The 13,935-nt window shown below is 35.4% G+C and overlaps 1 protein-coding gene across 1 annotated transcript; it reads right to left on the bottom strand.

The window, feature by feature from the left end:
- Positions 1–771: 771 nt before the first annotated feature.
- On the bottom strand, positions 772–13,672 carry LOC114458313 (uncharacterized). Its single transcript, XM_028440718.1, has 8 exons — positions 13,498–13,672; positions 12,029–12,343; positions 9,678–9,962; positions 9,452–9,574; positions 6,585–6,610; positions 6,303–6,359; positions 3,589–3,666; positions 772–876 (listed from the first exon to the last, which is right to left on the bottom strand). The coding sequence occupies exons 1-8, from the start codon at positions 13,541–13,543 to the stop codon at positions 820–822; spliced, it is 987 nt and encodes a 328-aa protein (XP_028296519.1). The 5' UTR covers positions 13,544–13,672; the 3' UTR covers positions 772–819.
- Positions 13,673–13,935: the final 263 nt, after the last annotated feature.

The raw sequence follows: 13,935 nt of genomic DNA, 5'->3' as shown, positions 1-13,935 counted from the left end.
CTTGCAAACAAAATTTCTACAAAAAAAACTTAATTTCAAAGATATAAATATATATTTATATAACAATGTCAATTTTAAATCTGTTCTCTAATTTTCCCCATAGAAAATGTAGCACAGAGCAACTTTAATTAGGGCCTCATCGTAATCAAATTTAATCTATTTAATTATTATTTAATTTATCTTTGGTGAGAAAAATACAAAGAAAACAGTTGCAACTGGTGCCATGTTAAAAACTCTGGATGGTTCAATCAACATTACATGTTTTTGGAAAGACTTTGGCTAAATTTGAACCAAATGTAATACTTTTATTACAAAATGGAGACTATTATTGTATTTCTGGTTAAGCTAACTCATTCAAATAAACAGGGATGTATTGTATTCATTGTTTCTAGAGGGTTTTACTTGATGACCTGTTAAAGTTATCATAATGTCAGAGTTTAGGCCAAACCCTGATGAATGTGATCATATTTTGCACAGAAAAGTGTATTTTAAAGTATTTTTATTGAATTATATGAGCAAATTTAAGAAAAGAAGACAAAGCATACAACTGTGAATAACTGGCATCATGGCTTACAATTATAGAGTAAAAAGAAGTTAAAACATGTTCTAGTACCAGAGAAAACAAAAATAAAATGATGTTTAATGTAAAACACTAAGAGCCACTGGTTTCCCATGTCTGCTGGAAACTAAAGAACAAAACAATCTAAAATGTTTATTTCACAGAGAATCAGAGCAGTGACTATCAGTGAGAACACAAGTTTAAGCAGTATTGGCACTGACAGTAGGTGAAGTGTTGCCTTCACATTCACACGTTCTTCTTCACTTCTTAACCGTTGCATAAGTCACTTCTTCTTCACCTTCCTCTGGTTCTCTGACCTAAAGGAGACAATGGAGGAGTTTTGAGGTGATTGTGTAAATTTAAAGAGAAACTAAAGCCCTGCTTTCTGCTGACCTGCCACTAGGGGGGGGGGAAATTTTTAAAAATGCCTTGATTATGGGCGTTTCTCCTGGAACAGTAAGACACGCCCACTCAGTTTAACTATTATTATTTTATTTTTTTTACTAATTAACTCTTCGTTCGATCGTCTCATAATGTTGTCACAGCGGTTGCTGAGGTGAGTGAGTGGAGGAGGCGGTGTTTGGCGCATACTGGCGGCTCTACGGAAGAAACTTTTAATGTTACGTGAATTATGTCGATAATACGATATTGTCGTATGCTCTGTCTCTTAAATAAATACATCGCTATTTATTAAAAACTCCATATATCGCCCAGCCTTAACACATAGCTTGATTAATCCGCTGATTAGACGAGAATCCGTTCTTTATAGAAGCACAGAGTCAAAAACATCACCGCAGGAGATCTTTTATAGGAGGGGCGGGGCCAACAGTGACAGTTGGTGGTGACGCACGATGGTCACGATAATCCGTCTCAGCCAAGAGCAAAATTCAATTGTAATAGCAGCATTCAACCCTTAGAGGGCAGTAACTCTGACATTTCACAACTAAATAAACACAATTAAAATAGTTTTACTAAAATGTTAAAAGTTGGACTTGGATCAATCAACAGTACGACGTAATACTCAAATATATATGTATTCAGCAGAAAAAAGTGGGTTTGTGGGTTCATTAGTTATTTTTAAAGGAGGATCATATGGACAAGTTAATAAAACCAAAGATGAAGTTTTTGGACACAAACTACTGGGAGCATGTCATATATTTATAAGTAGAAGCACTGTTACTTGATTAAACTTACACTTAAGTACAAGTAAGTCATACATAAAATACTCAAGTATAAGTAAAAAGTTGCTGAATTAAATAGTACTGAATGTAAAAGTTACTAATTACTTTCACCCTCCATATTTATTTTTGATAAGAAATCTCATGTATAAACTTAAAAAGGAATTGATGAAATCTTGCATAATTGGAACTTCATTTATTTTTCACAAAGGTGTCTGTAAAAAATAAAAGGTTTGTTAAAATGCAAATTAAAAAAAATTAACTAAAATAACACCAATGAATTCATTTCAAAATTTAAAATTCACAATGTCCGCTAATCATTTTAAAACAAAAAATAATAATTTACTCAGAAATGTAACAAATTACGTCGCTTCTTTTAAAACGTACTTTTAAGTGCAAGTAAAATTACTGATACAGTAACGTATCAGTCACTTTCATTTTTTTATTTTATTTTTTTAAATAGTAATTAAACAGTCAAAGCGCTGATAATATTCGCAAACTAAACTTGGTTGTATTATTAATAATTAGTTAAAAAATAGTTTTACTCCCGCCCCCACAAATGGATTGACAGGTTGTGAGAGGCGTGACCCAGGCAGCTCGGACCAGTTGTTTCCTGTTTACTGCTGCAGTACGAGGCCTCATGTCTAAACAACCAAACTAATTATCTGGTGCTAATTTAGCCGAGACCTTTTTACTTTAAATAAAACTGTATTGTATATGTAAACTTGTGTTTTATTAATATTGTGTGTCAATATACTTCATAAATAATAAATAACTTTCTTCAACTTTTATCTGCTTTGTGCTACATATTAATTTTGTACAGCTTTTATATATTTATATATATTGTTTTGCAACTTACCACTATCTATTTCTCTTTTATTTGTATCTTGTTTTTGTGCAATGCCTTACTCTAATAATATTAATAGTTTACTAAGATATTTAAGTTGGCTTTTATTTACTTGTTTGTGTTCTTTTATGTGAAACCCTTTTCTCAAAATGAAATACAATGTCAAAAAAGTAATTTTGCTCATGTTTTCTCCTCATGTAAAGCATCTTTGTGGCTATGGTGACGACCACTATGTACAGTAAGTGTTAGAAACCAGAGAGGCTCGGGTCGGCACTGTTAACATGTTAATAACTCCATGGCTTGGTTATTCCTTGGGTGGGCAGTATTGATGAAGTGACAAGTAACAAATACTTAATTACTGTACTTAAGTAGTTTTTTCTGGTATCTGTACTTTACTTGAGTATTTTATTTTTTTTGGCGACTTTTTACTTTTACTCCTTACTTTTTTAAACAAATATCTGTACTTTCTTCTCCTTACATTTTAAAAATGAGCTTGTTACTTTTAAGACCTTCGATGTAAAAAGATGATTGTTTGTGTTCGGCAGGTCCCTTAGTTTTATGGTTAACAATTCCAATTTTTTAAAAATGTTAAACAAAGCTGATCTGGGTTTTATTTTATTTTTATTATTTGTTTTTTTCTTGACACGTTTTATTTACAAATTGTATTTCTTATGAGTGCGAAATTCTCCAGATAAAAGATATGGAATTTGCTTCTTTAAAAATCCTCTTATTATTGAAGAGACATTTGTTTTACTTTTTTACATTTAGCATGTATTTTTTTTACCTTTACTCAAGTAATGGATCAACTTCAACACTTTTACCAGTTATTTTCTGTTCAATTATCTAAACTTTTTCTTCAGTATTGACGACTAGTCCTTTTGCCACCTCTGATTACACGTCACCTAATGATGTTGTGTGTGTGTGTCCGTCCAGTTGTTTGGTTTCTTGTGCTTTAGCGACTCTGCTAAAGTGGGAGCAATGGTTTGGCGTACGGAGTCACTTACCTCTGAGCTGGGCAAGGCCTCTTGGTTTCGGTTTCTGTAGCTGACGGTGACATACGTCACACTGCTCTCCTCCTCATCCTGAGGTCAAACAAAGGAACAAATCACTTCCTCAGCAGGATTTATTGCATCAGCAGTTTAAATGTCTTTAGCTCAAGCCTGTCAAACTCTTTTCATTACTTCTGTTTATTTATGTCTCAGGAACCTTTATCTCATGTTAAGTATAATAGTTCGGTTTACTACATTTAGATTTTAAATTTTATTGGATTTTTAAATATGAAAACTATACATTTTTGGAAACCTTATTTTATAAGCAATCAGAAAATCAATGTTTCCATTTGCCCCAAGTCTTGAATTTTACAAAATGGCTGCAGTGAAAAGCATTTTCATCAATATCTCAGCTTCTAAATAACCTGGAGCTTTTATTTTACCAGCTAATCTATCATTTTCAGAGCCAAGAAATGAATGCTCTTAGCATGTGCTGGACATAATGGAAGAAAGAGCCAATTTGCATGATGGCAACTATGTTGAGGTCCAAAGAAGACTGCAAAACTGTACAAAAAACACAGTCCGTAGGCATCACACAGTCTACCATCGTAGTTGCCATGAAAACACAACTAACAAAGCCCACATCCAACGTGCCTGAGACCGTCACGCACACGCATTAGCTACTGGCCGCCACACTGCCAAGAAACGTGGACAGAAAAGACGAAGCACTAAAAAGGACGAATCAGGTCCATCAACATTTAGGAGGTCCCATACAAGTCCACTGGCTAAAGAAAGATGTTTCTTCTGTCAGAAAGATGATGATGAGCATCTCTATCAGGTGAGGACAGTCACCGCTGAAAAATCTCTTTAAAAACTGTTTGGGCGAAAAGTAGAATATCTTATATTTTTTGTTTCATGGGTGACCTCATATAATCAGGGGTTGCGTTGCTTTTCTGGTATAATAGTCTCTACGTTCATTCAATTCTGCCTTAGGTTTGATGGTTTTAAAAAGGTTAATGGACACTAACTTCATAGAACATTGATGTCTGATCCCTTGTAAAACCTTCAATAAAACAAAGAACTTCAGTGTAACAATTGTGTGGTTGGATCAAGCTTATTTATGTTCATATCATTGGATTTCTTGGCCCTGAAAATAGTGGTTCAGCTGTGAAAAGAAAAGCTCTCGGTTATTTAGAAGCCAAGATATTGACGAAAACCCTTTTTATGGCGCCCATTATGTAAAATCCAAGATGGAGGCCAAATAGGTATCAAGGCAAATGGAATTATTGTTTTTATGATTGCTTTTAAAATAGATTTTCCAAAATTGTATAGTTTTGATACTATCCACAAAAGGAGTACCTGACTATAAGGCACGTTATTTGTCTCCAAAAAGTTCCACGTTCACATGGCTACATTTTCAAAATGATCTTTGCTCACATGAGACATAAAAAAATTACAAAAATAATGTAGTCAATAGATGGCGGTGTGATTTTGCAATTTACCAAAATAAGCACATGCACAGAGAAACTTTGGTAACACTTTACTTCAAGTTTTTTACATAAGGCTGACATTATACATATCATTATCTGACATTAGCATGAATAAGGTGTCATGAATTCTGTCATTAAGTCATTAAGTGTCCTTTGTTACCCTCACCCTAACCTTAACCCGGCACTTAATGACACCTTATTCATGCTAATGACAGAGTAATGTCAGCCTTATGTATAAAACTTCAAGTGTTACCGAAACTTCTTACAAACACAAGTAGGAGTAGAGCTTTAATGTGACCTACAAAGTTACACCCGGCCTGAGGCCGACAGAATACGGCCAAGACCTGAATAAAGGTGGTCCCTCTTTAAACCCAAACCCGTTACAAGCTGACACAATTCTAATCTGATATCAGATACCTTGGATAGAATCATCTGAGGCAAGTTTCTTTAATAACTCAGCTTTATTTACCGACCACTTGTTTTGCAGACAACTATAACCATGGATTTCCACTGGATGCATATCTGCTCCGAAATTGCTCCACTGCGTAACTTTAGCGCAATCTGTAGTCCAGCAATCCCACCGTCTCCGACTTTGCTGCGCATCTGTTACAATAATGACTCAGGAGATCCCGCTAATTTACGTATAATCGTGCAATATATGTATGATTCAACCATGGATAAATGTAGTATTTATATGTGAAATACCATTTTAAAAGTGCTCGGATCAGGCCAACCATGGTATCAACGGAATGGTCTGGTCCCCGCCGAGTCCGAAAATGTGCTTGGTTTTCAGGTAGAGTATGAATTGTGCCGCTAGAGCCGAAACGCTCAATTTTAAGCCGAAAAAAAAGTGTTAATTTTGTGGTATCAGCGGACAGGTTTTATTCATTTAAGTCCAAATATGAGCTCGCTTATCATATAGAGTCTGAAATGGGCCCACTGGGGGCCACGGAATGTTGGCGTTTTCCTCTGTTAGGGATAATTTCAGTCATGGATATTTTTAAAATAATCCAGATATTTTATTCTGTGTCCATGCACTACTTCCTGTTCTACACAGGCTTATTTTTGTTAAATTGCTGCAGCACAGCTCCAGCAGAAATAGAAGTGCTGCGTAATTGCAACATTACAAGCAGCTTCATGTGATGCTACATGCTTACTGAACAAGTCGTTCATGCATTTTTTAACATCATTTATTTATGTACAGACGGAACCAAAGAAAGGAAGACAATAAGTCCCAACCATTAGTGAGGCTTGCTGTATCGGTTGGTGAACCTCTGAGTTTGTCTCTGGCTCATCCTGAGTGCAGTAAAGAGACAAAGGAACAGACAGATTAATGCAGGCTTTCCACACAAATCTGAAGAGAAACTAATGACAAAGCTTTCAACAAATCAAGCAGCTGGTTAAAGAGTGAAAAAAACAGCTGATTCATCTAAAAGGGAAACACACTAAGTTTATCTGCATGATGATGTAAAAATAGCTGCAACAGTTTCTGAGAAGTGGTGAGTGTTTAAATATACTCACAGGAACACGAGCTCGCTTTGGGGCGTCTGTAACAAACCAATAATACAGATTATTATCTCAACCACTCAGCGATGCAAAAAGTTTTTATTGTCACAACCATCAGCGACAGGAAGTGGAAAGTTACTTTTCTGGCTCAGCTCAAATCTTTAAAACATGAAAAGAAGCAGTTCAATAATAGAACATATAATCATAATACAGATGAATATTAACAGGGTTTAACTAAATGATTTTCCATTTTAGAGTTTATATTTGACATCATCATCTGTCTCTTCTATGATTGCTAAACATTCATCCACCTGCATGAGGATTACATTTATCTCCTAATTTAATCCTCACTCAAAACGGTCCTCATTGGGAGATAGATTAACTCACAGAGGATTTTGTCCAATTGATGAACATCTTTTTTTTAAAAGTCTAGTTTGAAACTGAAGTAGACTCATTCAGAAATAGAGAAACCTCTATTAAATGGTATCAAGAGCTTAAACAGAAATGTCTAATTGTTTTGTTGCTTCTGATCTCTAGAAATGTTCAACCCAATCCTGGCACTGAAAAGTTGTAAAGCCTTGTTGATTTTAAATCAAGGGCAGATCTTGGTTTCATTCATTTAAATGTACACAGTCTATTTGCCAACATGGACATGGTTCACATATGGGAACTTTCACCTGATCCTGATGCAATTCTAATACCAGAGTCATGGTGAAACAAATCTATTTTGGATAAGGATGTTGGTATTGATGGTTACAGTGTCTAAAGCAGTGGTTCTCAAACTTCTTTGGCTCAAGTTCCACCTTTCTCTTACTTCCTTTGTCCGACTACGTCATTGTGCTTAAAAAACTATTTAAAAACAACTATAGAACATAATGATGAAATTAATGAGTGATAACACATTTTAAAGAATCTCATTTTGTAAATAAGTGGAAATAATCAGTATTAAATACAGTTAGAATTAGTTTTTGATCATGTTTGAACTCAGTTATTTTTACTTTTTTTTTTTTTTAACTGCATTTAAGCTTAAATACATTTATATTTCACAAAGCAAACACAGAAATACAGTTGTTTACGATTGTGTCATTTTCATTTTTAAAAACAGAATAATAATGAAAAAAAATTCAAAAATGTATTTTAATTCTAAAGAAATTTTCAGCGACCTCATTTATGACATTAGGCGACCCCACATGGAATCTCAACCCCAAGGTTGAAAAACCCTGATTTAATGGCTCCTGAATAGATTTATTTCTATATGTTTTTATTATTTCCAGTCATCTCACGCCTGGGGTGGAACTAAGACTGACACTTTATTTGTTCATTTTCCACTCTCTCTCTCTCTCTCTCTCTCTCTCTCTCTCTCTCTCTCTCTCTCTCAAGTACTCCTCTAGTTCCATCACGTACCCCTAGGGGTACAGGTACCCACATTTGAGAAACACTGGTAAAAAAGAGCGATCGTCTCAGGAAGGGAGGAAATATGGTAATTTACATAAAAAGTAAGTTTCATGTAAATCTGCTCTTGTCCAAATCAGTGAGTAAGAAATTTGAATTTTTAGCTTTTGACCTTGAAAAATCCAAAACACTTCATTTGACTGTTAATGGGTGTTATTGACCCCCTATTGATACCAGTGATGCTTTACCATCAATGATGAATCAATGAAGTCAAATAAAGTTCTCTCTATGGGAGACTTAAATCTAAATCTGTTCCAAACAGTCTGAGATGACCTCAAACCTTTTTGTAATTCATTGAATCTGTTTCAGGTGGTGAATGGTTCTACAAGACCAAACCTTAAATGTCTGATAAATCTACCTTTATTAACCTGATAATAACAAATGTTCCTCATGAATGACATCACTGACCATCGTGTTATTGTCTGAATCCCAAAAATTCCTCAGATCAAGCCTCGAATTGTTATGAGACAAAATCTGAAGCAGTTTGTGGATCATTAAACAGAATTCAGATAATTCCTGATATTTAAAGTGCATATACATTCTCCTATGCAGGGTTGGGGTCAATTACATTTTTCAGTTACAATTACATTTTCAATTACCCATGTTCAATTACAATTAAATTAAGACTACAATGGCCAGAAATTTTGCTGATTAAATACAATTATTTTTTATCCTCAGAAAGGCAATTACAATTACGTTCTCAATGATTAAATTTCAATTACAATCAATAATAACCTAATAAAAGTTAACCTTCCTCTTGTGTTAGCTTTCTGTTAGCATCTCTAATGATAACTGGTCCTAAATCAGCTGTAAAATACATTAAAAACAAATATCTATCATCTCATTTATTTCATATCTATTGGTTACACTGTTAGGTTTTATAATCAATGGAAATATAAGTTTTAATATTTTTGGTGTGGGTGTCTGAGCCTTTTTGTGCAAGTGTACCCCGAGATCTTTTTCTTTTTAATGGTAAAATGTGTAGAACTGTACATAGAACTGTAACATGGTTCTACAGTTTTTACAGTACATTTTTATAAGATTTTCATGGCAAATACAATTACAAAGTCATTTATTCAAACTAAACTACAATTATGAGAGCAACACATTTCTTAAATTACAATTATAATTATAATTACAGCATATTGTAATTAATTAGCAATTATGCGATTACAATTGTGATTGACCCCAAACCTTCTCTTATGATTCTCTAATTGTGAAAAATCAGACGCCATAAATAAGCTTTATAAAGTTAAACCCTTTGTGTGTTTGACACACTTTTCAAACACTGAAACTAAAACCACACACACACACACACACACACACACACACACACACACACACACACACACACACACACACACACACACACACACACACACACACACACACACACACACACACACACACACACACACACACACACACACCTTCTTCTTCTGCTGCTCCAGTTTTCCTCCTGGATTTGATGAAAACAGTCAGACCAACTATGACCAGGATGGTCAACAGTCCGACTGAGGCTACGATGATGATGATGATGAAGATCATCTTGTCTGGAGTCGAATCAGACGGTAAATCAACTGGAGCTGAAAACAATGAAGAACATATAAAGACAGTGTTTACATGTGAAAGGTGAGATTTGATTGGTCGTCCTACCTGTAGACACAAGTGTGTAGTCAGCAGAAATCTTCTCTTCTTTGTTTATAACAAACTGGCAGGTGTATCTTCTGCTGTGGTTACTCTGATGTGTTATTATCAGGTAAGAAACACAGTTCGTCTGTCTACTATAATAGACTTTATCATCACCATCTTGCTTCAGTTCATCTCTCTCCTCATCCAGCCATCTCAGGCTGTCTTCTTCACAATAGCTGTATGTGTACCTCCACAGAGTGCACGTCAGTGTGACTCCTCCCACTGGAACAGTGCTTTGATTTGCTGAGACTGAGGAAAATGTGAAAGTATGCAAATAATTAAATGAACAGTGAGATTTGTGGTGAGGGTTGGGGTCAATTACATTTTTCAATTGTAATTGCGTAATTGATAATTAATTACAATTATGGCATAATTATAATTGTAACTCAGGTAACTCGGTTGCTGTCGTAAGCGTAATTAAACTGTAATTGAGTTTAGATAATTGACTATGTAATTGTAACTGCCACGTTTTCAAATACCCATGTTCAATTACAACTCAATTACGATTACAGTGACCAGCATTTTTTTCAATTACAATTAAATTATGATTATTTTTTATCCCCAGAAAGTCAATTACAATTGCGTTCTCAATTACTAAAGTTCAATTACAATGAATCACAATTCCTGAGCCTGATAAAAGTTAACCTTCCTCTTGTGTTAGCTTTCTGTTAGCATCTCTAATGATAACTGGTCCTAAATCAGCTGTAAATACATTAAAAAACAAATATCTATCATCTCATTATTTCTATTGGTTACATTGTTAAGTTTTATAATCAATGGAAATATAGGTTTTAATATTTTGGTGTGGATATCTGAGCCTTTTTTATGTGTCAGTTTACCCCTAGATTTGTATTTTTTTAAATGATAAATGTGGGAAAGCTTGATTTGAAACATATTTTAATAATTGTTAACTACATTTGTGTAGAACTGTACATAGAACTATAACATGGTTCCCCAGTTTAGCATTGAATTATACTGTAATTGGCAATTTTTTATAGAATTTTTATGGCAATTACAATTACAAAGTCAATTATATAAACTCAATTACAATTTTATTACAATTACGACAGCAACATTACAATTACAATTATAAATATAATATAATAATTGTAACTGATTATCAATTACGCAGTTACAATTATAATTGACTCCAACCCTGGTCAGTACTGATGGTCTTTAAAGCTGCAGTATGTTTTTTTTTTTGGCTACATTTGTCAATTATCTATAGTCATCTTTGAAGATATTGTAATCTAAAGTGTTCTGAGTGGACAGTGAATCTCTGCTCCTTATCCTGGCTGTAAATTAAGTTAAAAAATACAGGAGCGTGACGCTGAATTTCAGCCAATCAGAGATCTTTCTACCAACAGGGCGATCCATGAGCTGTTTTGGTGTTACTATTGGTTGCTTGAGCTGCTCGTCAAAAGTCTAAGCGGTTCACGATCGAGAGTTGGGAAAATGCAAAGGCAGATGTTGCAGCAGAATGTGGGAGAAGCAACAGTAAAAGTCACAAATGTGCTCAGGAGGAAACAGAGTCTGCAGAGGTTACTCTGACTCGGGGATGTGCGAGCGATCCGCTTTCAGAGGAGGCGCGGCTTCTCCAGCTAGTCATTTTGATAACAATTGGGACACCATTTCCCCTCATCCCCCCTCAAATCACCTACAGGGCAGGTCTGGAATACCTTGTGTTTAAGTCAGCCAATCATGTCTTACACCAGCTTCACTCTTTGTTCTGGGTCCATCTCAGCAGCTAAAGAAGAAAAATGTAGGACTCTTTAATGTCTGACATAATTCCTTCTGCTACACCAACCTGCGTGTGCAGGGCTTAGCCCATCCTATACGCAGACTAAGCGCCTGCTTAGGGCCCCCTGGCCACTAGAGGGCCACCAACCTGGCAACCCTACTTGCATGTTACTGGTACTGCTGTCAAAGCTCTCAAGTCTCACGCATTGGGCGTGAGACACACACATTTCAACCTGTTCACACGCCACACCATGTATATCTCACGCAGAGAAATTACTCGGATAATAGTGATGTGTCGGTCGCTAACGAAGCGGCTCTAAGAGCCGGCTCTTAATCAATGTGTGTGTGTTATCGCTCCCTGAGCTGAGCAAAGGGAGGAGGGGCGGAGTTACATACACTGTTTTTGCCACGCAGCACTCAGCTGCAGTCAGAGCAGAGGAGACGCCTTCATGGAGCACAAGGTTAGAAACTAAACCAAAATGAAGAAAACTAAACAAAAAAACTACTGTGTTTCTCTGCATTGTTCATTGTCGTAGTAAATTTAGGAACAGCTGCAATAATGTCATGTTACTCACGTGTTAAAATGTTCAGATACACACTAGTGTCGTGTTCATGTGTGTTCCCATAGCGACAGATGTAACGTCCTGCGTCCTCAGAGGAGATGTTTGTGATGGTCAAAGAACATCCACGGCCTAGACTCAGTTTAGCAGCTTGAGGTGAATCTTCTTTAATCTGTCCATCACTAACAATGGATTTAGTAACAGATGTGTCTCTGTTGTACAACCAGTTAATGAGAGAACATGATGTTTCAGATGGATTCACACTGTTACAGGACATGATGACCTCATCTCCAGCTCTGTGATAGATATAGATGTCATCACTGCTGCCTGCTGCAAAGAAACACAGAGCAGTCGTTATAAAGCTATAAAATAAAACAGGGTCAATTATAATTGTAATTGCGTAATTGATAATTAATTACAATTACGGCATAATTATAGTTGTAATTTTAAAAATCTGTTGCTGTCGTAATCGTAATTAAACTGTAATTGAGTTTAGATGATTGACTTTGTAATTGTAATTGCACTGAAAATTCTACAAAAATTATCAATTATAATTGAACAATATTGGGGAACCATGTTACAGTTCTATGTACAGTTCTACACATATGTAGTAACAATTATTAAAATATGTTTCATATCAAGCTTTACCTCATTTTACCATTTTAAAAAAATATACATCCAGGGGTAAACTGACAGAAAAAGTCTCAGACACCCACACCAAAATATTAAAACCTATATTCATTGATTATAAAACCTAAAAAGGTAATCAATAGATAGGAAATAAATGAGATGATAGATATTAGTTTTTTAGTGTATTTTACAGCTGATTTAGGACCAGTTATCATTAGAGATGCTAACAGAAAGCTAACAAACAGGAAGGTTAACTTTTATTAGCTTATTTATTTCAGGCTCAGTAATTGTGATTAATTGTAATAGGAATTTAGTCATTGAGAACGTAATTGTAATTGAATTCTGAAGATAGAACATAATTGTAATTTATTTGTAATCAGCAAAATTCTGGCCAATGTAGTTGTAATTTAATTGTAACTGAACAGGGTAACTGAAAATGTAATTGTCATTGCAAAATTTAATTGACAGCATAGGAGAATGTCTATAGCACTTTAAATATCAGGAATTAGTTGAATTTTGCTCTAATGCTTCACAAAATTGCTTCAGATTTTGTCTCGTAGTTGGAAAAATTGCTGGTCACTGTAATCGTGATCATCGTCACGCACACACACACACACACACACAACACACACACACACACACCACACACACACACACACACACACACACACACACACCACACACACACACACACACACACACACACACACACACACACACACACACACACAGATCAAGAGAAACCATTTTTTCCTTTAGGAGGAATTTTTAAAGACAGTGAAACTTTGTTAACATTTTCATGGTTGATTCAAACTAAATATTCATAAAACACATCAACACAAGAAGAAGTTTACCTCCAGCCCCGATCACAAAGAGCAGAGTGAGCAGCAGGAGAAGCATTCTGCTGTGATGGATGTTTCAAATGTTTCCTCAGCCTCAGATCTGTGATGTTCCTCTTTGTGGTGATCTCACTGAGCACGCCCAGAACGTCAGCACCGGATTTCATCACATCTTTCTGTTTTTAAACTCCCACTGTTCAACGACCAACTGGTGTTCAGGCAGAACAACATAGAGACACAGAAAGTCAACCATAATAGTGGAAGCATATATAATGTAAAGAGCATTGGTCCCAAAACTGAACCTTGTGGAACTTCATGATTAACTCTGGTTTGTGCTGAGGATAGATTATTAACATGAACAAAGTGGGTTCTGTCTGATAGGTAGGATTTAAACCAACCCAGTGCATTACCCATGTTCAATTACGACTCAATTACAATTAAAGTGACCAGGAT

Source organism: Gouania willdenowi, assembly GCF_900634775.1.
Source record: "Gouania willdenowi chromosome 24 unlocalized genomic scaffold, fGouWil2.1 scaffold_320_arrow_ctg1, whole genome shotgun sequence".
Lineage (NCBI taxonomy): Eukaryota > Metazoa > Chordata > Actinopteri > Blenniiformes > Gobiesocidae > Gouania > Gouania willdenowi.
This window is presented reverse-complemented; position numbering and strand designations above follow the sequence as displayed.